This window comes from Siniperca chuatsi, linkage group LG17, assembly GCF_020085105.1.
Source record: "Siniperca chuatsi isolate FFG_IHB_CAS linkage group LG17, ASM2008510v1, whole genome shotgun sequence".
NCBI lineage: Eukaryota > Metazoa > Chordata > Actinopteri > Centrarchiformes > Sinipercidae > Siniperca > Siniperca chuatsi.
In genome coordinates, this window is record NC_058058.1 from 5,403,338 (window position 1) to 5,429,703 (window position 26,366).

The window sequence follows — 26,366 nt, forward strand, 5'->3', positions numbered from 1 at the left end:
AAACACAGGTGGCTCATCGGTAATAGAATCCGGTGCTGCTTCAAACTCAGATGGCTCATCGGTAACAAAATCCGGTGCTGCTTCAAACTCAGATGGCTCATCGGTGATAGAATCCGGTGCTGCTTCAAACTCAGATGGCTCATCGGTAACAGAATCCGGTGCTGCTTCAAACTCAGATGGCTCATCGGTGATAGAATCCGGTGCTGCTTCAAACTCAGATGGCTCATCGGTAACAGAATCCGGTGCTGCTTCAAACTCAGATGGCTCATCGGTAACAGAATCCGGTGCTGCTTCAAACTCAGATGGCTCATCGGTAATAGAATCCGGTGCTGCTTCAAACTCAGATGGCTCATCGGTAACAGAATCCGGTGCTGCTTCAAACTCAGATGGCTCATCGGTAATAGAATCCGGTGGCTCATCGGTGATAGAATTGCTTCAAACTCAAGTGTCAAAGTGTCACTCTTCAGTACCAAAGGACTCTCTGTGAGTGCTGGCAGACTATCCACTGTGTTCTTAATCTGCGTCAGAACAACACTCGCGTGATCCCGCTTCTCTCATGCTGTTGTGCCTGCTGGTTGAGCCAGTTCCACATCAGCTTTATAAACTTGTCCACTTCGGCCTGAACCTCGGCCTGAAACTGCTGCCTGTGTCCTTTGCCAGGTTGTAGATGGTGGGACACTACTTCAGTCAGCTGCTTAATGATGGTGTTTTGCTTTCCGCTGGAAATGTCATTGGCAATTTTTTGGTAGATGCACACCTCATCTGTGTCCTTTCTTATCTCCTCATCTTCCAGTGTTGGGATCATGTCCTCCACCAGGCTACCCACCTGGCTAATTAGATCGTCAGTATTTTGTTTAGTTGGTGGGAAGCAGCCAAGTTTGCTCCTCAGTTTTGCCACTAAGCTTAGGATTGACTCCTTAGCAAATCTTTGCACAAAGAATGCCTTGATTTTACTTCCCACCCTTTTCCAGCAGGACATTTTGCTAAATTTTGCTAGTTCTACCAATATAATATATTTAACAATCTTAGATGCTGCCTTGTCTGTATCCTGGGAGGTGCTGGACACAATCAGGTCGCGTTCCTCATTTGAAATGTCACCATCATATTTGATGCAACTGATATTATTCGCCTGGTCCTTCAGGACCTTCTTCAAGGCTTTGGTGATTAGAATCTCTAAGCTTCTCCCAGAAGAATCCTTTTCTGGTTCATCCTCTTCCAGAGGAGTTATGGGGGTCTGGCTTGTCCCTCCAGTTTCACCCAGCTCTCTCGATTTGTTTTGCTCTGTTGCTGCTTCATCAGCTTCCATTTTTGGACTTTTCTGACCTATCTTGGACATGCATCTCATCTTAGCGGCGCATTTTTTAAGTATTTTCACCACATATCTTATCATTGCCTTTAGTCTGCCTGTGAAGGACTTGGAGGCCAGCAGTTCGCTTTCCTCGCTGCTGCTTCCGCTGCTTCCACAACTTTTGGAGAGCTCGGCATTTACCCTCTCTGTTGCTTCTTTCACCAAGAGGTCTTTCATCTTGTGTGTGCTGGGGAAACAGATGTCCTCCTGAACACCCGTCGCCTCCTTAAATGTGTGTTTAATAGTGTCACCCAAAAACCTTTCGACTTCTTCCTCGGATATACTGACGTTCTTCTGTGACCCATCAGATCCAGAAGAGCATCTGGATGATCTGGGAGGACTTTGCGGCAAACGCAAGTCACTCACCTCTGTTAGGTTGTGTTTGAATGCCTCATAAATGTATCTAGATACAGTGTTAATTATATCCACACACATGTTCGTTATGATATTTTCTGTGGCCTTGTCAAGAGACCCGGATTCCAGCTTGGCCCACTGTGCGTTCGTCAGCTTCTTCAGGAACTGTTGGACAAGTGGGCGAAGAGTGTCCGTTGTGGCCAGTGGAAGGTCCTGATCCATATTCTCTTGTCTATGTGTTGTATCCATAGTATCGGCTTGTATTGGTTTGCAGTCGTTGTGCTCGTCTCCTTGGAAGGATGTGTATGTGCTCTGAAAAATCTGAACTAAACTAACACTAGGATTTGAGTCCTATATACAAGCTCTCAGACCAGATATTAGCCTACACATCAAAGGTATTTGAATGACATCATGACATTCCAGCGACTTCAAAGTCAAAGTAAGAAGAATTTAAAAGAAAACATTCAAAACTAAATGACGTTCGCTAAATCCCGCCCCCAAACACCGACTGTCCAATCGTAGCTTAGCAACCGTATCCAGGCATGGCAGACACGCACACACACAAACACACACACACAAAGTGCGTGGAATAACAACAACTGAAAATGGGAAAATAATGAATACAGATAAATACATAAATAATAATTTACTGAGTTTTGAAATCAAAAATAGGGAAAACAAAACGAAATAGGCTATCATTTCGTAGAACATATCATTTATACAAAATGAGGGATGACCTACACACACACACACACACACACAAAAAAAGTTGCAGTGTGTAGTTTTCACTTTTTGTATTTGTATTTAAACTGCAAGTCTACAATGTATGATTATGATTATCCCATCTTACTTATCTGTATATATTTTAATATCATTATTCTTCTTTTTACGTATGTTTCACATGCTTTGGCAATGTTAACATCTGTTTCCCATGCCAATAAAGCCCAATTGAATTGAACTGATGTTTTGAATGCTTTCTTTACCAGGATACAAGTTCATTAAAGAATTAATGAAAATCTTATGGTCAACCAAAAACAGCCTGCTTTGACTTAGTGTTAACTATTTTTGACTTTTGAATGTGTAAATTCCCATAAAACACATAAGTTTTATGGAATGTAAAGAATACATTCATTAATAAATGTTGCAAGTATAATATCAGTGTATAATTTAATGGTTTACATATTTAACTTTTAACAACAATTTGGCAATTAAACAATTATTATCGGTTTTCCTGCAAATGGAAAAATGAAGACTGTCTCCAGGAAAACAATACAAATTGACGCCAGTTGGCTGAGACAAAAAAAAAAAAAAAAAAATCTGACTTTGGATAGCGTCTGCACCACAAACGGAGAAGTAGGCCGACAGGTTAATACAGTCTGCGGTCTGAACCGACAGCATACAGGGCTGGGAAAGATTAAGGCCCTCGGACAGCGCTAATATTAGTTAACTGACCCACTTGAACTCGTCTACTTTATCAAAAAGGAGAAGTAAGCTATAACTCAGAACTGATGATACAATAATTTTGGGATTAGTAACTAAGCAGCACAAGCTCATGTGGCTAGAGGAGGATTCCCACTTCAAACTGCGGTCTGCTTGACCGGATAAACTAACATGGGATTGGAGATATCGTGCATGTGTAATGGTGGCCTCGGGTTAAACTGCAGAGCGGCTGCTTGTGGCTCCAAGCCAGAACTGACGATTTTTTTTTTTTTTTTTCCGAAGCTTCCCGAGCACAGCCGATCTCAAATGGTCCACAAACCCGAGATCAACCGAAACTCTTATTCAGTTACTACCGATCCGGCCCCATTGAAGTGTGTTGTTGTCGGGTTGGGGGTGGTGGGGTGGAAGAGATTCATGAAATAAAGAAAAAAAAAAAAAGGCGATTTCCTGAAACCATCACTCCTGAGCCCCTCCCAGTCCAGTGATTTCGGATTCGAAGCTTGACAAAGGTAATTACCATCATCCAATTATAATTGTATATTACAGCAATCTTTTTCTCAGTATTTTGTTCAAACAGGGAGGTAGTGGGTTAAATTCTGCAGTTTTTCCTTTGCTGTTTTGACTATTCGCTTGTGTGGAGCGGTCCCACACGGCAGTAACGGCTGATTTAGGGCGTGTAACCAACAGCAACACAGCGAAGGCGTGCAGGATGGCAGGAATTACTGTCATCTTCGCAAAAGAATAAAACAAGTAACGGTTTCATATAACAGAGGGGTAAACTTTCTGAAATGCCCGAGAAAAACGATGAAATCCACAGTATTTAGACAAGAATCCAAGCGTTGCTCAGACGGGACATTATTTAATAAGGTATTTGTGCACCGAATGGCCTCCTTTCTCCTTCTAATTTTGGGTTAATTTAGTAAATTCACTAATCTTTCTGCTGATGTCTCGGACACTTCTAAGATTAACCCCGTATTTACAAGCTGATGCAAATAATCGGATAGTAACATGAGCAATATTTTATGTATGTTGCCCAGGCTGTGGTGCATTAGAATTCCTTGTATGCGGGATATACCCGTCTGAATTAACAGATATTTTCTGGTCCATCCCGGGGGAAATGGTTACGCAATGTAGCGCTGCTGCACACATTAGAGCTGACTAAGTATTTGTCACATAGAAGAGTCATTTACAGAGTTATAGTTCCTGATATCTTATGAATTATAGGCTCCCCGGTGCTATGGCAAGTGCCCAAACCATCACCCAAATGATGTCTGTGAAAGAATGAAACAGTAGAGACAGAGAGAGAATGCATGCTTTTCCCCAACACATAAAAGATGACTCTATTATGCACAGTCTCTGATATTAGAGTGGCTGGCAGTGGTGATAAATCCAACCCCAACCTCTCTTCAGTCGTTATCATTCTTCCCCTCTCATTTCCTCCATCTTCCACCCGGACATCCCCGTAACGGGACAGCCTCATTCATGCCGGTCGTGACACACCCTTGGCTGCACAAGCAGCTGCTCCTGGTAGGGCTGCTGTAAAGCGTGAGGAGGGGGAGTGGGGGTGCAGGTGGGGGTGCAGACGAGGAAAGTGCAGGGGAAAAGCAGGTCGAGAGAGGGGACCCACTTGCATTGATCTCAGTATCAGATTAAAGGTTCTAGTATGAAATTGACTATTTTCTTGTTAAAAACGGTTAAATAGACACATGGGAGAACCTCTGTATTTGCATTTTGAACATCAGGACTCAACACTCTAAAATGCATGCAAATGGAATTAGCAGTAAGCAGCAATGGTAGAGAGAGCTCTTGAAATAATAACAGTAGAGGAGAAATGATCACATTAGCTTTGATGAGGTGATATTTAATATTAGGGCAATGCTTGCCCAATATATCAGTCCGACCATCATGGGATTTAATTAAGGAGCGAGTAAAGAAGACAACAAAGGGGAGAAAAGGCAGAACAAGACAGAAGTGTTTCAGAGGAAGATAAGAAAAAAGAGACAGAGAGAAGCAGAACTATGAGAGAGACGGCACTGTATGAAGAGGAGGGTGGAGGCATGATGCTACTGCCCTCCTGGCTTGTGTGGGAGAGGAGAGATAAGGGGGGAAAAGACTCAAGTCAGGATGGATGTCAGGCTGATGAGATCGGCCTGAAAGATGTAACCTCCACACCTCTCACCACGAGGAGGCTGCTGGATGTGTCACACGCACTTCAGTGAATGCTGCGCCTCGTACAGTTTGACTGATCTAATTGGTCATAACAGGAGACGGGAGAGCAGTGACCCCATTTAGAGTCAGACTTAAAAGGGACATCACGCCCTCAGCAAAAGGACAAGGGTTACATCTGTATTTCAGGCTTCTTAGCTGAATCTCTTATCCAGGACACCCAGTGGTTAGACAGTAGTCTTTCAGAATTTCCACCTTTTAATTACAGCACCTCTGAGGCAGCCTGAATGTTTATAATGGCTTCATCCTCCCTCCAGTTTTTATCAGATTGTGTTGAAAATGTGTTCAAGTTTTGATCTTTATTCATAGTGCCCCCCATCAGGACAGCAGAACTTTTCTTTTTGGGTTGTAAAGGGGGAAAAGTTCAGCCCCTACTTGGCCTCGTGTAGCCTCTCTACACTGCTTTCAGTTGTATTATTTAGATGTACAACCACTACTCTGATTTCACTGAATACATTTTTCACGTGTCAGTTTTTGAATGTATGTGCATGTGTGCATCTTGTCAGTGTCATGCGGTAGGAACTTCATACAATCAGCAGCACTCACAAATGCAATAAGCTAATGGCTCTGTAGAACATTAAAGCAAGACGATTGAAACCTGCTTCACAGGTCACCGATTCCAAAATATGCTATGATTACTGTGTTTCTAAGGGCCCCTTGAGTAATCTTTCTGCCCACATTAATGTGAGGGTGTCATTTGGAAGTGACTTTGCGTCTGTTGATGTGCAGAGGGAAAGTAGATGGGCTTTCTTCTTGGCAGTGGCAGTCTAATCCCTCATCTGAAGAAGCTGACAAAAATTCAATTGGCTTTTTATTGTCCTCTCTTTCAGAGTCTAAAGATTCACTCTATTCCATAATGCTGCAGTGGATACAGACAGGAAAATAACTCATACATCACTGATTTTGCAGAAACCTGCTTGATATTTTAAAACCTTTTACAGGCTAAAATTGGTAATATAGCACATAATTAAGTACACTATTAAGCTGTAGATGATATATAATCAACAGGTCTTTGGTATACATGTTCATCTTTTTTTTTTTTTTTTAGGTGTATACAAAATGTTTATGAAGTCTACACATTAAAGGGGTATATTGCTCAGTCACTTCCTTAGCCCATGACTACTGGTGCATTCCCCCTTTGCTTAACAGGCTTTCTGAAGTCAGTAGTTTCAGACATCTAGCAAGTGGATTGCACAGTTGTCGTCCAAGTGTCAGTGTCTAATTGTAGGTGTAGTGTTGAGACATTGGTTGTACTATAGATTAATGCAGTGTTGAGAGAAAGCAGACAGATTTGATGTAAATGCAATTATTTTCACAATCATAGTCATATTTTTTCAGTCAGTCTACCATAATATCCATCCATCCATCCATTTTCTACCGCTTGGTCCCCGTTAGGGGGTCGCGGGTGACTGGAGCCTATCCCAGTGACTTTGGGCCTTAGGCAGGGTACACCCTGGACAGTGGCCAACTCGTCGCAGGGCTAACACAGACACAGACAAGGACAGACAACCATTCACTCACACATTCATTCAATACGGGCAATTTAGAGTTATCAATTAACCTACACATGCATGTCTTTGGACGGTGGGAGGAAGCCGGAGAACCCGGAGAGAACCCACGGTAACACGGGGAGGACATGCAGACTCCACCCAGAGAGATTGTGTGATGTTGGTCCGGTCCGGGAATCGAACCCACGAACCCACGATCTCCTTATTGGGAGGCAGGAGCTGTAGCCGCTCTGCCACCGTGCACCCCGTCTACCATAATATAATTCTCACAAATCTACAGTCCTTATTCCTCAAAAATGCTACAACACCAAAGCAAATATGAGGTTTCAGTGGCCTGATTTAAACAAATCAAGCAGGTATCTTTGGCCAGGTAGTCATGTGTAGGTTTGTTGCTGGTATTTTGTCCTAACAAGTGTCAGTGGAAGAGCAAAATTCCTACTTAAAAGATTGTAACTTTGGAAGATAAAGTACATACAGGTATTATATTAAGATGTATTTGAGTTAAAATAGAAAAAAATGTATATAGGAATGTCATTCTTGTGGCAAATAGTCATTTTGTTGTAGTGCTGTTGTTGTTTTGGGAAATCTGACATCCATAATTTCACACTCTTAGTTGAGTTCAAGTTGACCAGGCTTGGCAAGGATCAGAGTGCTTTGAGAAGAGTTGTTAGTAATTTTGTTTTTTCATTCAAATCTTCTCTTTCCAGCTGTTTCTCTCTGTCTCTCCCATTATCTATCCATCTAATTATCCCACCTTAATGACTCTGTGCTACTACTGCTTAGTCTAATCCAGTGCAGTAGTCGGAAAAGGTCAAAGAGTCTACTCATGCAAGCTGGCTCCTGTCCATCTCATTGTCCCCATGGGATGACCACGAAGCTACTCTCGCATGTATATCTCTCTTGTACTCTCTGGTATACCCTCTCTTCCATCACCGTTTTTCTTTTCTCTGTCTTCTTTCCTTCCTTCCTCTCTTCCTTTCATCTGGTTTGTGGTCATTTTGTTGTGAGTGGAGAGCTGATTGACTCGTCACACTGCAGGAGAGCTGCTCTCCAGCTCACCACACAGTGCCATGTCTTGGACTCACACACATCTCTTTCAGCTTTGAAGACGCTTTATCTATAAAACTCAGTTTAATAGTATATTTTACTTTACAGCAGCACTATAGATTTTCTTGTCAAGGACTGTTGGCAGTGCTCTCCCTTGGGTATTTGAAGAGCTAATATGTGAAATGCTAGCGTAGCAGGATGGTGCAGAGCGGGAGGGGGAGGGAAGAGGGAGATTGAAGTTGGCATGCTTCTACTTTGCAGAGGTGTTCAATTAACCACTGATCTCAAATTAGCAATACATCTGTACCTTAAGAAATCTAACCTCTTTTAAATAAAAATATTCTCATGTCAAATAAAATGATCCCATCTTGATATAATTATCGCATTATATCTATTTTTAGAAAATTGTGATTTGAACCTAAAGGAGCCATAATGATGCTATAAAAAGTTTTTCTTATTTGTTGTGAGTTTCTTTTTTCCACACACAGACTATTCAAGATGAAAGTAATCAGCGCTTTGGTGCTTTGCGCCCTGTTCTGCACTGGTAAGCACAAACATAATGAGTCACTTGGGAGCGGGTTTAGATAAATGAATGGCTGAAACAGACTTCCTGCAAAACTGAATTTGTTTCAACTGAATGATTAGCATAGATTCTATGAAAACCACACCAAAGGAAGCTTTTTTTAGTCAAGTTATTTTATGATCTATTTAATTTCTACTCATTTGCTTTCCTTCATTTTCTTATGAGAAAGACTGTATTTACATCTGGTCTATTTTTAGCTGTCATTATCGGAGGCATTTACATTTCAAATGGTTTCATACTTTTTGGGGAAGTGGTTTTTTAGTAAGAACAAAGGAACTCTGACTTATTTAGAGATCTTTGTACAAATCAGCAGACAACAAAAAAAAGTGTATTTTAAAATAAACTCCTCTCTGTTTTTCTTTCACAGTTGTGTCAGCATCTTTGAAAGGTAAAACTGCATGCTTGTTTGGATTGCAATACATGACTAAGAATGCTTTTTGAGAATTAACAGATTGTATGCATGAGAAAAGATGAGTGATAGTGTGATCAGTTTCAAATCTGGGCAGAGAAAGTAAATAAGAAATAGCAGGTTGTCTATAATATCTAATAAAACATCTTGATTATTTCGACTAGTCAAAGAGGAACACAGGACAGCTTTCTTTGGCGAGGACGTTCACATCGATGTCCCGCCTGGGAACGTTAGTGAGGTTGTGTTCAAACCCAGGACCAATCGCTCCTCTGAGGTGGTTCTGCTGCAAGCAGGCCAGGTGGTGAATTCACGGGGCCGTATCAACTCTCGGAGCCACCTTGTGCTGGAGGACGTGCAGGAGGAGGACGAGGGGTTGTACGTCATCAAGAACACCAACAACCCCAACACAGCCAAGCACTTCATCCTCATTGTCAGGGGTAAGCTGTCTGCTGCACTCTTATCCAGAGGTGGGGAGAGCGTTAGAAAGGGTTCCCCTGACTAAAGTCTTAGTTCTGGGAGTGAATAGTGGTACCTCTTTAGAAAACTGGTTTGGTGGGGGAGAAACAACTTGAACAAAGACTTTTATGTCTTTTCTGGAGAAATACAGAAAATGAACCTATACAGATTCTTTGTCGTCCCACAATACAACTGTGGGAGGAATTACAAACCTGTTTTATAATCTTTTTTTTTTTTTTGATGTACTAGATAAACAGTGGCCCTAATCTTTGTATTAGAAAATACAGAAACATGCTCGTCAGCAAGCTAGCTTGATTCCTTATCAACCGCTAGAAAACGTGCTGTATCAGGGCATACATAAGACAAACACAGGTAAAAACATAGGACTATAAGAATGCTATTAGCACCAACAATTTGCTATGTCACAAAATACCATGTATAATCAAACAAATCGTATGTTGTATAAGTTCACCAAGCTTTATTTGTATAACACAAAATTTCAAAGATTAGGTAGATATAATAGAAGATTCTGTTAAGGTTTGGAGATTTCGCGTTAAAGTTAAGGAATCACACAACCAGCCATAAAACTATTTCACCATTGATACTCTGCTGAACAACACAGTTGATTTGTACATAATGACTTCCACCACATCATGACAAAGCCCGGTCACCAAGATCCTGCTTTGACCTTTATTTCCTCTGGTCTTGTTTGTCAGACTGCGCTTTGGAGCAAGTGGTGAAGTATGGAGAATCTTACTACATCCATCTCAACCACATCGAAGGCCCCATCACCCTGGAGTTCAGGTACGGTCAGTGAAAGTGCGACAGAAAAAAAGGATTCACAAATCTGGATTCAACATGGAGTCTATCACAGATTGTTTAGCTCTTCTGGCCTAAATTTAAAAGCCAACCAGGGACGGGGGCTGCAAAATTAGCTTCAGCTAGACGCCCTATATACATTACATCTGTTGTGTTGCTTCTCCGATGTTTATCTGTGTGGTCCCTGTTAAATAAACTCAAAAATAAATAAATAAATAGGACAGGGAAATGCTGCTGCTCTGCTAGCTGTTGGTTCAAACCTCTGACTCTACCCCAATCAGTGATGTCACAACAGGTGCAATTAGAGGTAAAACACCTGCTGCAACATCACTGATTGGGTTGAACAAGATTTACACAGATTGCTCAAATGTTAATTTAGGTAACATCTGTTCTCTCTATTTGATTTTTAACCATGTTAAGGCCCAGTCTGGTTCAGGCCAATCAGACTGAGACACAGCACACAACAGAGCCTCCACCCGTGGTGCTGTACAACCAGACGGCAGTGTCGGCAGAAGAGTATGTGGGACGCCTCAGTGTGTCGGAGAAACGGGTGACGCTGCACTCTGTCAGGATGACCGACGAGGGGAGCTTTACAGTGCTGGACCGTGAGGGTAAAGTCAGGAGGAGGAACTGTCTGAATGTCAGAGGTGAGGAGAGATCTGTGCTTTGCTGCATCCTCTCAGCTTTAATTGACCTATCAATCTCACGTGCATGTGTCATTATTCTGTACATGCTGGTGTTATGTGCATCTGAGTGTATCTGATTTAAGTGCAGTGCTGATGTCTGCGCAGAGAATAATTGCTGAGAAATGTTACAAGCCAGGTCTTTGATATAAGCCTACATTGTTTTCACAAGGTGTTAGTTGTCTATACCTTTATTATAAAAGTACCAACTATGTTAGGCTTTTTGTGTTTCACATATTGCAAATTTTCATCTTGGCCTTGAGTCACTGTCTGCATTATCTCATTCCTGAGTGTATTACCTAATGCCTTAATCTCAGAAAAGGTCTTTATTTAATGTATTTAAAATGAGGTTAAACCTGCCTGCAGGGGTACTTGGTCTGCAGCAGTAAAGAATAGGATGTAGATAAAAATATATCAAGAACACATTTACTTTAATGAAGGTTAGGGAACAAAATAAATTAACTGATACAATGGCTTCTCTATGCTAAGAAAGAACACTTGGCTTTAAACAAGACTGAGCTAGTGACTCTTTGAGTCTGTTCTGTGGCACAGCGGTGGATTGAGCTAAATGCTAATATTAGCATGCTAACATGCTCACAATGGCAATGCTGATGTTTAGCAGGTAATGTTTACCATTTACGATTTTTGTTTTAATTAACATTACCACGTCACACAAAATACAGCAGGAATATGAATTAGTATTGCAGATGATTTTTGGTCATAAATGAAAAACGTTTTGACGTGATGATGGTGCTGGATGAAAAGTAAAAGGATCACTAAAGTTAATAATTCATCCTTTGGATTACATGAATGATTCATCCTTTGGGTTACATGAATGTCTTTACCAAATATCATGTCAGTCCATCTAATAGTTGTCGATACATGTCACTCAAAACCAAAAATGTCAAGCAGCTGGTGGCGCTAGTGGAAAGGTCAGGGAATAAACAAAGTCATTAGGATTCATCCTCTGGGGAGCGTGGATGTCTGTACAAAACTTTGTGCCAATCCATCAAGTAGTGGACTAAAGTGATGGACTGACTGGTCAACGAACATTACCATGCCGCTAGCATGGCTAAAAATTATATCATGTACATCTCCTGACTATCGATGTATCTGCAAGGTGTTATTAGATATATAGGGTGGCAGTGCAATTGTATTGCGTTTTTTAGCTGTTTATGCTATTACTGCTAAAAGTGAACAACTAGCATCATTAAGACGGTGTAGTCCCTCATTCGTCCAGGAGTGTTCTATCGTAGAAAAGGTTTCAGTCGTAGTCATCTGGACACTGTTTTCAGAATCAAGACGTTTGGCTCCCATCCGGAAGTCACAATCTGAGAATGACTTCTGGATGGGAGCCAAACGCCTTGATTCTGAAAACAGTGTCCAGATGACTACGACTGAAACCTTTTCTACAACTAGCATCATTAGCTATTAGCTGTTCACTGCCACACTCCAAAAGGCTTAAATCAAATCAAACCCTAGAAATGTGTCTACATTAGCATATACACATTGCTAGGCTAGCTATTCATGCACGCTGTACATCTGTTTATGTTTCTCCCTTTGCTTTTCCACAGAGCACCAGAACTTCATGCACCTTTCCTATGGAGAAAACCTGAAAATTAAACTCTACGTGCACCATTCCAATGTTAACATTGTCTACAGGCGCAAATCAGACAATCAGGACCAGGTCATCCTGGACCAGGGGGTTCTGGTGACACAGCTGGACCCTCTGCTAGAGGGTAGGCTGACTGTGGAGGGATCAGAGCTCATCATGAAGAAGGTCCATGTGGCCGACACGGGTGTCTTCAAAGTGACAGATCTGGCTGGGTTTCCTGTGGCTCATGTCTACATAGAGGCAGACGGTAAGAGAAAAATACACATTTAAATGGTCAACATTTACAGTATGTATTTAGCAACATGCATTCTACATCTCCTGAAACAGTGCTCTGACTGCATGACCATATGTTTTCAGACCTGTAACCTACCAAACTTTGAGAAACTGCTAGGCTACCTAAACCATAATGTTGCGCCAGTCAGAGTAAAACAACTGTAAAACATGGTATAAAGTTTATATACAAGGAGGCTGGCACATCCTGTGTGTGTGTTTACCAACCAAAGCTCATGTGCAAAAATTCAGAGCCTTTCTGAAGCAAATCCATCGATTTAGCATTGCACTCCCATAACATTGTCGGACTCATGATGCACAGTATAGAAAAAGAATATAAATCAATGCAGCAGAACCAGAGATATCGTCTTTTTTATTCCACACATTCTTCTTCCTTGTCAAAACATAGCACCTAACTTACCCACAGTGCAACTGAAACGCTGACAGTTTGGTCAGAGGTTCAAGTGTGTAATACTAGTAGCAGCTAATGTAGCCTCAAGCCGCTAGTCTCAAGTAGAGATGAGGAGCGGGCTACAGAGGTCTGGTAAGCTCACTTCTTTCTAACTCCACACCCCCAGATATTTTTCATTTTCAAACTTATAGTCTTCAGCACCCACTGACGCTGACTCGAGTGACATCACTTGAGGCAAATTATCAGATTTAGTGCAGCTCCCTCTGGAGCCACAAAAGGCTTTATATAACTTTTTCACATATGCAGTAGGACTCCCCAAGACCTGTAAACAGACTTTGATGTGTAAAATTGGTCGAGTTCCCCATTAACAGCTATTGGCAATTACTTTATACAATATTACAGTATATTGCTTTATGGTATTGCCTATTTTATGGAGCGATTTGAACTTTGCAACTGAACTGTTTGTGTCAAAGGGTAGTCATAAATGGAAATAATGAAACTGTGGCATGATATCAATAGCATATTTAAGGACGCGCAACACCATGATAACAGTGACTTAGACAATGGAAACAAATGAGATTGCCATGATTTAACTGATGACCTTTCATTTAGATATCCTAAGCTGTACAGGGGAAGAGATTTAATCTTTAACTAGATAACGACCAACATTTTAATGCAAGTTCATTAAAACAAGATTCAGTTTTAACAAGAAACTGAGATGAAAGATGAGTAGCTACACAGCAAAGTCAGTTTGAAACAACATTTCTGCAGTCACAGAAGACTTATTTTTCTCTGTGGTTGTTTTTGTTGTCTTCCCTCAGCCTATAAACTGCCTCCCCTGACTGTAGCCATCCTCTCCCTGCTGTGCCTGATCGCTCTCATGCTGCTGGTGTGCTTGCTGTCCTGTCTCTATAAAATGCATAAGAGGAACGAGAAGAGCAAGAAGCTGATGCTCATTGCTCAGCAGGCTGGCAAGGGAGACGGCGAGGCTTTCAGACAGGTAACACCCACCTAGTGCATTATCATTCTTCATTTCTGTGTGATGGAGGAATATTGTAGGGTCACTGCGATAGGAATAGGAAAAGGCTCGGAACGGTGGGCCTGTAGGCAAAATGAGTAGCGCATGTCATGTGGTAAGAGTTAGGTGTGTGTTTGTGTGTGTTGGCTGGGAAAGGATTAAAATGTAGAGGAGGGTTCTGTTCCTGCTGTGGGAGTCAGGATGGTCAGCTGGTTGACTTCCTCCCCTACAGTGCGGGACACATGGTTACAGCAAAATTAAAGACAGCAACATGGCAGAGGACAACTCAGAGAAACATAGTATTTCTAGTACTGCTCCCTGGGTCTCTTTTCTCTTCCCTCACACCTATATGTACATGAACCATCCAGAGACACGAGTATGTCTGTCATATCTGTTTTTTTGAGAACTAGTCATTATTAGGTGCTATAGTCAGTGATCAAATTTTTTTGGATAATCCTCCTGCTGAATCCCATTGAATAGGAGCAGCAACTAAATGCCTAAAAGAGTAATGTAAATGTCAATGAACAGAAGGAATTCATGTGTGAAGTAAACCACTACAAATTCTATTTAAAGATTCAGACTAGATACAATGTTGACTGCAAATTGCTGTGACGCTGTTATTAACTACTCTATATGTTGGAGACTTAAGCCTGAAACATACTCCAACAAAAAAATCCACAAGTGTTGAAGCTTTGAGCTACAGGAAGCAATTTCCACACGTTTTGACGTCCTAAAATGTCACATTTTTCATTTTTAATGAAGTACATGTACAGGTTACAGTCTCAAGCCTGGCACCAGATATTTCTGTACCAGCGCCTGAAATTGCAGTGTCTTTGCACAGAAAACACATGATTAGTTGACAAATGAAAATGCTTTTTATCAATTTTAATGTACGTGCTGGTTAATAATACAAATCACTTCTGAACGTCAACAGAATATAGAGCACCCTGTGTTGTCACACAGATTCTCAGTTTAGCACCCACCATGTAAACAATAACATGTTTTTAGTTTGAGTTATTTTCACGATTTATTGTAATTTTGATTAATCAGTTTTTAGAGTGCCTTTTTTAAAATGGTTGATTTACTACAAAAAAGCCCTTTGAGGCGTCGTCATTACCATGTTTCTTGTTCTTAAAATGTAAATTTTGAATAAAACTTTTCAATTAGGAATTAATTGTGAGCGCCCTCAAAGGTTGTGCTGAGCCTGTAGGGACAAAAATAAAATAAAATACAAACCAATGATTGTTTTCCAATTGGCTATTTCAAATCTTTGCTCTCCTTTTATTCACCTGCTCAATACTGGCTGATTAACTGACTGATTGGATGATTTAGAGGAGTTGACAGTTAACCCTTCTATCACCACAACCCTCCACTCAGCGTCCCCAGTTGGGGGATTTGTTAACTGAATTATGGACCAATTAAAAACACATTACAAACAGATGACTCACCTATAGAAAACACTCATAAATCAGGCTGATTGCTCTACCAAGGGATACTAGCCCAATACAAAGACCAAACTGGTATAAGAAGGATGTCCAGATCAATTGTATAAAAGTTTAATAAAAAAAAGTGTTGATGATGTATGCCATATATTATCACCAAAGATCATCAAAATTCAGCATTGATGTAATTCTGCTTTAATTCTGCTATCATATATGTTTAAAGAAGGTGGGACGGATGGTTAGTTTACAACAGAACTATCTTAATTTGAAACAAATTCAGACAAACTAAATTACCTTTATATGATTTTTGCTAAGCTAATATAATAAAATCAGTGCCTTTTACTGCTTTCCCAAATGGTTGACTAAATTATTGGATCATTTAAAATAGGTGACAGTTAACCCCTCCTTCCCCAACCCGCAGCCCTACTACATGATCTTTTAAACTGATTGAATTTCTCCACTGCAGACAGACTCACTCGTTGTAAACAACCCAGAAACAGCCGCTGAGACTGATTGCTTTGCAGAGACTATTAAATGATGTTTAGACAATATATACGACATACATATTACTTAACCTGGAATTGTAAATCTCCGTTTGAGTTCAGCGTTGTTATGAGATAGGGAATTATGCATATTTTACAATTTGCATTCTTACCCCGTTCAAATCCAGCTCTCTTTGAAAACATTTTAATAGAGCTGCTACACATAACCATAACTCATTTTTGAGCAATTTTTCAAATTGAAACTTTACAATTCTACTGTCACTTTACACTACAAATTAGTATTTCAATCAGGAGAGACAAGTGATTGAAGTAAAGATAGAATTTATTAAAACAGATGATGAGCGGTGTTAATCTTGACAGAGTCTCTGGTGCTCAGACTCCGCGAGGAGATATTTGGCAGTGGAGGGCGTCTGCCCTGAGCAGCGGAGGAATAAATCCCCCTGTGGAGTCCGGACTCTGGTGGTGGTGGCTGAAGACTCTGCTGAGGCTGAAGGATGAGAGGCTGATGGGGTGATGAGCTGGAGGATCTGCGAGGACTGTGTGGAGATGGGGAGGTACAGGGCCGCACAGCCGTTTCATGAACGTACTGAAAGCAGAGAGAGAATCATGACGGTAGTAGAATGATAGGTTGGCAAAGAAGATGTGTAACTGTTGGATTGACAAGACCAGCTGATGGAACAGCTGATGTCCCGATTTAACAGCCCAGGATAGTGACAGCAGGAATAATAGTGAGCATGTGTGAGAAGAGTGAATGGCAGAATGAAGATACTATGCCTACCATGCGAAAGTCTAGTCTTCCTGACTGAACTTACGCTAAAGCTTCATTTGTGTATGATGTCACATTTATGTTACTTATCTTTGTCTTTCTCTGTTCCCTCACAGTATTTGTGTTTCTGTGTTTTTGCTATGCCACCCTAAATTCATATTTAGGACACCTATGACATTATAAACAACTCTCAGGAATTTGCAGGGTACAGCTGACACTCTCGTGATGCTGTTCGATGCAAGAGTCCTTATCTCGAACTTGTCATTTTGAGTTTGCTTCACATTTTGGGTGGGTAACTACATTCAGTACATCGGCATTGCAACACAAAGACAACAACCAGCTGGATTTATAGGATAAATGTTGGTAGATTACCACAATGGGTTAGATTTAAGCTTTTAAGATAAGATTTAAGTTTATGCCTTGTATGTACGTATGTATGTACGTTTGTATTTATTACTTCTAATATTTAAGAATCTCAGGAATGAGGTATCTCAAATGATAAATGTTTGTCCAGTTTATGATGTTTTTATGATGTGCATCTTGGTTCAGTTTCACAAGTGGTGAGTGAATTCAAATTACCGCAGCAGACATTAGGCCTTTATACTCACAGCTGGATGTCTGTTGGTGGCCCAGCTAATGCTGTTGCCTGTGCGTTGCGTTTCTCCCTCTTACTTTAAGGAACCTCAAACGGAGCCTCTTCTTGGTGAGAGAATTGTGTTCTGGCCTCTTTTTTCTGCTTTATCTTCTTCATATTGGTGTCTAGAGAAATGTACTGCTTTTTGGGCAAATAAGCTCCTTGATCAACTTGCTGTTGTGTGACAAGATTATTGGTGACAGTTTCAGAAATGTGTGTTCAGTATTTTGTAAATTGTGTTGCTTTTGAGATGATAACAATCCATTAAAGAAATTGAGCACCAGCAGACTAAATAAATCCTGGACACTGAGGAGAAACTGCTGTCAATCTTAATGAACAAGCAGAAGTTTATCGAAGACCTAATTTGACAAAAAGTCAATACCTTAAATGGATCTAGCACCACAACTTGGGACAAGCTGTCTCCGTGATCCTTACAGACTTTTCAATATTCAAATGACTGAGCTGTGCATGAGAATCCCTTTTTATATAAGTATTTATTAGTATATTTTTGTCATATGTGGTCAGATAGCTCCAAATTCTTTCATAAAATAGGAATAGAAACCAATGGTGATCAGGAACTTATGAAATTAATCTTAAAATGTATAATGTACTTGATTGATTTAAATGATTGGCAGTAGTGTATGCATTTTGTAGTTTATAGACTAAACATGGAAATACACCAGTATGGCCCCTTAAGAAAAAAGAATGGGGTTAGATATAAGGCTCAATATCATTTTTTTAGCTTTGGTAAAGGGCATAGGAGGCCAGTTATATGTCGGTGCTTAATTTTAAAAAATGTGTTGGTTTGACAAGCTCAGTCAAGAGTACGATCTGTCTTCCAGGATTTTAGATACAGTTTTGAACCAGGTCGGGGTGCACACTGCAAAAAAGTTTCATTTTAACAAGTAACTGAATCCAATATTTTCTTTTAAAATCTTATGTTTCTTAAAACAAGTCAAAATCCCAGCTCAGGGGGAGAGCTGTTTGTACTTGGCTCCATTTCAGTTTGTGAAACAAGAGAAAGGAGGCCAGGTCTTTTCACTTGCTTTAAGAAAATGAGATTTTAAACTTGAGTGTAGAGACTAAATAACCTGTTGAGATGGTTTATATCTCCTCTATATTGGTGTGTAACTGCAGCTGAACAATAATATAGGGAAAGTCACACTAATGTCATGTGTGACTTTCCAACGTTTGTGACTGAACATTTGCACCACCCATTCCTCTGCTTTGTCTTTCTTGCTTTCCTCCCTTGTTTCTTTCTTTCTTTTTCTCTCCGCTGATAAACTGCTCAGACCTAGCACACACATGCACATATTTCTGACTTCAGTGTTTTATTGTGTGGGGAGAATTACAATGGAAATATCCGATGTGTATGTGTGGGTATCTGTGCTGGTTTTGCGTGTGGTGTACGTGTTAAGGGCAGTAGTGATTAACCTGTATGAGCTTTGTTAAATCTTCCATGATGTTATTCTTGGTTGTTTTCTAAGAATTGTCACTGTGTAATCAACTACTTGCCCAGAAAGTCTGTGGGTGGGCTGCCAGTGTTTTTTTGTGTCTGTCTGTGTTTGTCTAGTTTTCTGTGCATTAGATGTTATGTGTTCATATTGTAGTTTTCAAGTGATGCAAAGCAATAGATTAACGTGTGACATGACATCAAGACACTCCCTCTATGGCATGCTGTTTTTACATTTATTCCCAAATATCACTAGTCACAAAAGACACCATTACTTACATTTTAATGACTAATCACTATTCCTCACGTTATTTGTTCCTTCTTTTGTATTAGTGAAGTCTTTTTAATGAGCAGTGGTCAGAAATTTGGCTCTAACTATTTACTTTTCTGGCTTTACTTGCAACTATTTAATATGGACTTGTACATATTTTTAATATTTCTAGTCACCAGTTTCTGTTTAAAAGGTAACAAGACAAAGAGTCTACAGCCACACTAGCGGCACTGTGGGTCTGTACTTTACTGTACTGCTAAATGCTAACGTCAACATGCTAACATGCTCATGAAGACAATGTTGATGTTTAGCAGGTATAATGTTTACCATGTTCGCCATCTTAGTTTAGCATGTTTGCATGCTAACATTTGCTAACACAAACGACAGCTGAGGCTGACGGGAATGTCATTAGTTTTGTAAGTATTCATAAACCAAAGTATTGAACAAATTCAAATTTGAACCTGATGATGGAGCTAGATGAAAAGTTAAGGAAAGAAGAGGTATTCATCCTGAGGGGAACATGAATGTCTGTACCAAATTTTATAGTTAAGAAGACGTTTCACTCAAAACTACAAATGTTAACTAAATGGCGGCGTTACAGGAAAAGTTAATCCATTGTGTAGATGTTGAGATATTTCACTGGATAAGTGAAAACTTTGACCTGCTGGTGGCGCTAAAGGAAAAGTCAGGGAATCTCTAAAGTCAGATTCATCTTCTGGCCACCATAAATGTCTGTATAAAATTTCATTCAGATCGACATTGCCATCCATACAGCCATGCCGCTAGCAAGCTTTAGTTATTAGCTTTTCAGTACTTACTAGTAGCTGTTATTTGCTCCCTAATTTAGCACAAAAAAGACCATTCTGTTATGATTTTCATGTCACTACTTCACTATTACTAGTAGCTAATAAATAGTGACTGGTAGTATTTTCATAGTTTTTATTCAGTGCCAAGATAAGTAGTATAACACTATACTAAAATGAAAATAACATTAAAATAACATTACATTTCATATGTATTAGAGCTTCTTAAAAGGTTACTATAAAAAATGAAACATGATCAGTAAAAGTTAGTAAAAGCACTGGAAGAACAGTCACTATAAATATGTGCTAATATCACATTTTGTAATGATTACTGAATAATATACAATAAATGTTAAATCAGCAGGTCATACTCCCCCGTATATCTCTCACTCACTGTATGTGTCTGTGTGTACAGGTATTGTTTGGGTGTGTGTTTGTGTATCCTTGTGTATTCATGTATATGCTTACAAAACAAAATGTGTGCAAATGCTCATAATGTGCCTTTAAATTTTCATGTGTGTATGGGAACTTATAACTTGTGTTTGTGTATTGACCGTGGAGGTTGAGATGACAGCAGTTGCCCTTGATGTCGGTCATTCTGACACGTTATGGATTTCCTCATAGATCTGAGAACACAGACATGTCGGAGAGGATATCCGCAACCTTTTGGGACTTAACCCAATAGGCCGACATGAAACGCAAATCAATCATACCTCTCCACATTACTCTTTCTCCCTCCCCTGAGTCCCTCTATCTCCATGTCTCGCTACCTCGCTGTTTTTTCATCCTACATATTTTCTTCCATCTATTTTACTTTCCATCTACCTCTCCATTGGTGTCCCTGCCTGTTTTCTCTGTATATCTTTATCATTTGTCTCGCTCCATTTCTCTCTTACTTTTCTTTTCACTCCTTCTCTCCTTTCACTTTAAGTCTCTTGTGTCTCACTATTTTGCGTTTGTCTTCTCACTCTCTGTGTCTCAATTTCCACTCACTTTCTCATCTCTTTTGTACCTTCTCTCCCTCATGTCTCTCTCTGACCAAAAGATGATCCACTATGGTGCTTCCTGTTAATACAGAAGTTGTTTTCATGCAAAAGACCCATGCTATTACTTTTACTTCTTAACTATTTTTAGTCAACATAATGTACAGTATCTTTTTGACAGGCAGGATGTAGGCAGCTAGCCTTTAATAGGTGTTTTTTGTGTGGTATAGATGGATATTAAAAATGTAATATCAGGTTTCATTTTGGAACTATTTCTGGGGACAAACCATATGTTCATTCAGTAATTTACCGATTACACATCACAAAACACAGACCGTTTCTGCTAGTTCACATCAACACATTATTTTTACATTATATTTCTTGTCATATTTAACCCCTACAAAAAACTGCAAGATTTATCTCCGTGTGATATTAGAACAGTGTACAACCCCCTCATAATCAAAACGGGCCAGTACAACCCCCAAATATAACATCATAATGATGAAAATGATAAAATATGTGGTTGGTTTTCTCGATTCAGTGTAATTCAATAATTATCACAGAATAATAGCACAACTAACAATCAAATGGCTAAAGATTTGTTGAGGAAGTAATAAATATTACATTATTATATTATATTATAATATTATTATTTTACTAATACTGGAACAACAATTTGACAACTGCACTAGTTGGAATATGTAGAGCATGTTGTTTTGGTATGTCTCTTCCCCTTAAAATTAATGCGAAACAGCATTTAAAAGCCTATTTGTGGAGATCTCAACCCCCCAAATATTCAACCCATAAAGTGGTCTCTATTCACTCCCATTTTTCTTCCGACTTGTTCTACCTCTTTCTCAACATATCCATCTTGGTCTTCCCTCTCCTCCTTTCCCACTTTTACTCTTCAAACCTAGTGCATCTTGCCTCCATCTACCTTCTCTCATGCTGTCTTTCTTGCAGTTCAGTGGAACTGAAAGTTTACAGCCCCTTTGGCTCTGTTTCCTCTCAACCTCCAGCCCCACCATGAAGACAAATAAAACAGCTTGTCTCTCAGTCATGTCACACAAGCTTCCTCTTGAATATCTTATATGTGTATTTAAGAGCTTTCTGTGCAGTTACATGTGCCTTGTGTGTGTTTATGCCCTCTCTAGCAGAGTTTCTGTATTTCTGATGACTAGTTTGCAAAAGCTCAGCTGCTGGGACATTACATAGTTGTGGCCACATTTTGACATGTATGTGTGTGTGTGTGTGTTTGTTTGTGTGTGTGTGTGGGGGGGGTCTGCAGGTCGTCCATGAGGCTTACACCAGGTTCGCTGAGGAATCTCTGATGCAGTCTGTGTGTGATAAGACCTCGGAGAGCACAGAGGTCACAATCAAGGTCAGTGGTGGAACCGAGAAGCACAAATATAATTACATTAAAATACGTTGTAGAAAAGGTTTCAGTCTGAGAACTCAGAAATTTAGGAGTAGCTTAAATTTCTGAGTTCTCAGACCATTTTCACAATTGAGAATGACTTCCGGGTGGGAGCCGAAACGTCTTGATTCTGAAAACAGTGTCCAGATGACTACGACTGAAACCTTTTCTACGATGGAACACTCCTGGACGAATGAGGGACTACACTGTATTAAAATACGTTATCAACATGTTGTAAGAAGTATGTGATTAAAAAAATATAACTGATTGCGTTTCACTTTGACACAGATCAGTCAACAACTCAAGCTGTATCTATTCATCACTGTATAAGAGAGTTTGGTCTTGAAATAAAAATCAGGCTAATGGGTCAACAAAACAAGGGTTTTAACAGCAGGGTTTTTGATAAGATACATGCTACAAGAATCATTACAGCAACAATACCTGAGAGTCAAGTCTTAATCTTGTTGACATTTTTGTTGTCTCCATGTAACAAGAAATATAGTAGTGGTGGCTGCATGGGAGTAGAAGGTAAATCTATAAATATGTACCTAGTAATATGTACATAAATTATTCATGTTGTTTTTTCATTGACCTCAATTTTTACCACTTCCCTTTCCTTCCCTTCCTCCATCCTACACCACCTCCCTCCATCTTGCCCACTCTGTTGGGGGAATCCGTTTTGTACTTGTCTCGCCCCATCCCCATCTTTTTTCTTGTGCTTCCCCTTAATTTCCGCCTCCTTTTTGTACTGGTTTCTTTTTCTTTCTGCTCCCCTTTTGTTTTATTATCGTCTTCTTTATACCTCATCTACTCTCCTCCTCTTCTTCATTTCCTTCTATTTTGTATTTTCTTTCCTTCTTGTCCTTGCCTTTTGTTATCACATATTCCCCGTTGCCTTTCATCTCATTTGAACCTCACCCCTTCTCCTGTCCTCTACCCTTTTATCTCTCCTCTCTTCTCATGTGCTTCCTGCTCCATCTTTTTCTGAAGGGCCTTGAGGTGTCCAAACCAGGCCGCTACCATGCTCTCACCTCAGACAATTTTCTGGAGGTGAGTGACTCTGGGGTGGAGTTTACCATCTCTGGCTTCCCACTGGACAGTGACACTGATGCTGCGATGACCTACGCCTCCCACAAGCCCCTCCTGAATGCCATCTCCCCTACAGCCGTGACTGGAGGAGTTCACTCCGACAGCCTGGAGGCCACAGTGGCCCCCCACAGCGACCTCAGCGCCAGCCGGACCCCTGACTCTGCCATGAGTGCCAGCCCCGCCTCCAATCCTCGCTCACTTGCAGCTGACACTCCCGATGGCAGCCTGCGCGGTGCTGCATCGCCTGGAACGGCCTCCAGGGGTACCGCTGGGTCGGATTCAGCCAAGACAGAGGGAGGGGCAGAGAACGGAGAAGTTTGGCTGAAGGAGGAATCAGCTCAGAGCACCTGAGATGATGCACCAGGGTGTATTTGTTTTAGCTCATGGTCCTTATACAGTAATGACATCCACAACCATCTGGCTGTGTTTCTGTGAACCTATCATATCCAAACACCACCAAGCCCTTGATCACTGCATTTGAAACAACATCACAGACAAAATATTCATGCTTGGATCCGGATGTCAGTTTAGCCTAGAAGAAAATAATAAAAAGGCAGTTGCACAAAATGCACAATACAAAATAATGCACTAAATGAGATGCAAAAGAGTAACCCCAAGCTCTATCAAAAGAGGAACAAAGCAATTCTGTGCATATGGAAAATGCATGCATTTAAATTAAACATTAAAGTAGATATCATAGTTCAGATCTACAGGATAATGCCGACGTTAGAGTAGACTGAATGCATGCAAGCTTCAATGGGCCAAAGAAACAGAGGCTCAAACAGAAGTTATGATGATGTGAAAAGGGTAAAACACTCAGCACTTTTAGGAAAACACCGAAATGGGATCAAATGATTTTAGCTCTTGTCGAAAGGTTGTCAAAAAAACACTACATGAGTTTGACAGTTTGACAGGTAGAGTCAGTAGGCTCCAAGGAATCAGACATTATTTTCTAAGACCAAGGCTACTAACAACAACAGCAAAGAGCTTCTCCTGTATTGAGGTGAATCTCAATGTGTTGCCTCTGACAGCACTTTTGTCTGCTCTCACGGCATCAGACAAACACTGCAATGATTGTTCATTTCATTCCACCCACACACATACTCTATTATTAACAGTACAAGTATGTCAGATAGTGTCTCCACCTCGCAGACAGAACTGCTTGTCTCAGCACTCATTCACCGCTATCCATGAGAAAAACCTCCTCAACGTATTCTTCCTAAAAAACCTGCAAACCGAAACAAGCTCTGTCAATTGAACACCACCACTCCTATGCGAGCGCCGCTGGTTGTTTTACTTTCTCTCATATATTGGGTGTCAAATCAGACACATTTGAAGGCATCATCTAAAGAAACCTGTCGAAGACGTCCACCTCATCTCACTCCCGCTAATGATGAATGCCAGAGAAAACATGCACAAGAACGACAGCTAACTGAAGAAACCACCCTCATCTATTTTTATTTTTCCCCCAGTGGAGTTGTCACAAGCCCTGTAAGAGCAAAATGAAATTCGGAGAATACTGCAACACTTCTGGGACTTTTGGTACAGCTCCTGGGAACGTAATTGGATTCTCTGTCTCTTCACAGAAGGACCGATTCACCACAGTGAGTGTGGGAGAGAGGAGTGGTGATAAAAGAGACGACAGAGATGGAACAGGGTACTATTCGGGTAACAGATAAATGACTTGCATGATTTAAAGCCTCCTATTTTCATCTCAGCCCCCATCCATTGGACAGAGCTCTGATTATCGTAGCTCAGTTGTTTGCCAAAATGAAGTGACTGGAAAGACGCAGTTGGATCAATCTGTGATAACGATGCAGCCTACAGCCCCAATGGAATGAGACTGAATAACAGTGAATATGAGAGGTGTGTGTGTGTGTGTGTGTGTGTGTGGAGGGGGGTTCACACAAAGCATCCTACAATATTAGACATTCAGTGCGCTACATGATTCCTTTCAGTCCAAGAAAAATAGGAAATGAAAAAGAGGAGGAGATTCTCAGACTATAAAAATCCTGGATTAATGGTTAAAGTAATATCAATAACTAAAAAACTGTGAGTCCATACATTTGCTGCTGGTGCTCCATGAATCCAAACCCACTATACAATTCAGTGACACTGATGCTACTGTTGACCAGTAATAGTATTACAAAGGTGTCTCGCTCAAAATCTGCTTAACCATCGAAGTAAGGAAGGTCAAATATTTACACCTACTCCAGTTTAAATATATTAAGCTACTCTGTGACCAGGTTACGCTTTTATTGAGTCAAGGGCATTCAAATCCCAATAACTGAGTTCATACTGTAGATTTGTTTACTTTAAAGAGCTCTAAATCATGTGCGTTTTAAGGCAGTTTTGTTTTTCAAGGATCCCCACACAAGGAGACCTGGGTAAATCAGCAGTCGCTCTTTTAATTAGACACTTAATAACAATTAAAACAGTTTGTGGGAGAATAAAGAAAGAAAAGACACAAGTGATGTACCACAGAAATACAGATGAGAGAGTACAAAAAGTGACATGGCACAAGTTCAAACGTATTTATAGAGAAGCATGGACAAAGTCAATTAGATTAAGCACTCACAGCCCTAACAACTGCTTTTGACTAATCAGTTCACTTTCCTTGCTGTGGAAGAAGCCTGTGGGCTAATTCAGGTCAGGAAACTGATTTACACCAAAGACATTTCACAGAATGAGAGCGAGACATCTCACACGGCTGAGGAAACTCCGTCCAAGCGTGTCCCCCCTCCACAAGGCCAAACAGTCTGTGAGAGCCCCTGCACACTAAGAGTGCAACACCTTTACACCTTTAGGGAATCAGAG

General features: G+C 40.5%; 2 protein-coding genes across 2 annotated transcripts; one reads left to right on the forward strand and one right to left on the reverse strand.

The window, feature by feature from the left end:
• Window positions 1-237: 237 nt before the first annotated feature.
• LOC122864433 lies at window positions 238-2,205 on the reverse strand. Its single transcript, XM_044171843.1, has 2 exons — window positions 441-2,205; window positions 238-339 (listed from the first exon to the last, which is right to left on the reverse strand). The coding sequence occupies exon 1, from the start codon at window positions 1,949-1,951 to the stop codon at window positions 524-526; it is 1,428 nt and encodes a 475-aa protein (XP_044027778.1). The 5' UTR covers window positions 1,952-2,205; the 3' UTR covers window positions 238-339; window positions 441-523.
• Window positions 2,206-2,970: 765 nt separating this feature from the next.
• Window positions 2,971-25,891, forward strand: LOC122864431. Its single transcript, XM_044171841.1, has 10 exons — window positions 2,971-3,651; window positions 8,412-8,467; window positions 8,874-8,894; window positions 9,080-9,352; window positions 10,088-10,175; window positions 10,611-10,837; window positions 12,448-12,735; window positions 13,992-14,170; window positions 22,332-22,424; window positions 23,451-25,891. Exons 2-10 carry the CDS (start codon window positions 8,422-8,424, stop codon window positions 23,898-23,900), a joined length of 1,665 nt encoding a protein of 554 aa, XP_044027776.1. The 5' UTR covers window positions 2,971-3,651; window positions 8,412-8,421; the 3' UTR covers window positions 23,901-25,891.
• Window positions 25,892-26,366: the final 475 nt, after the last annotated feature.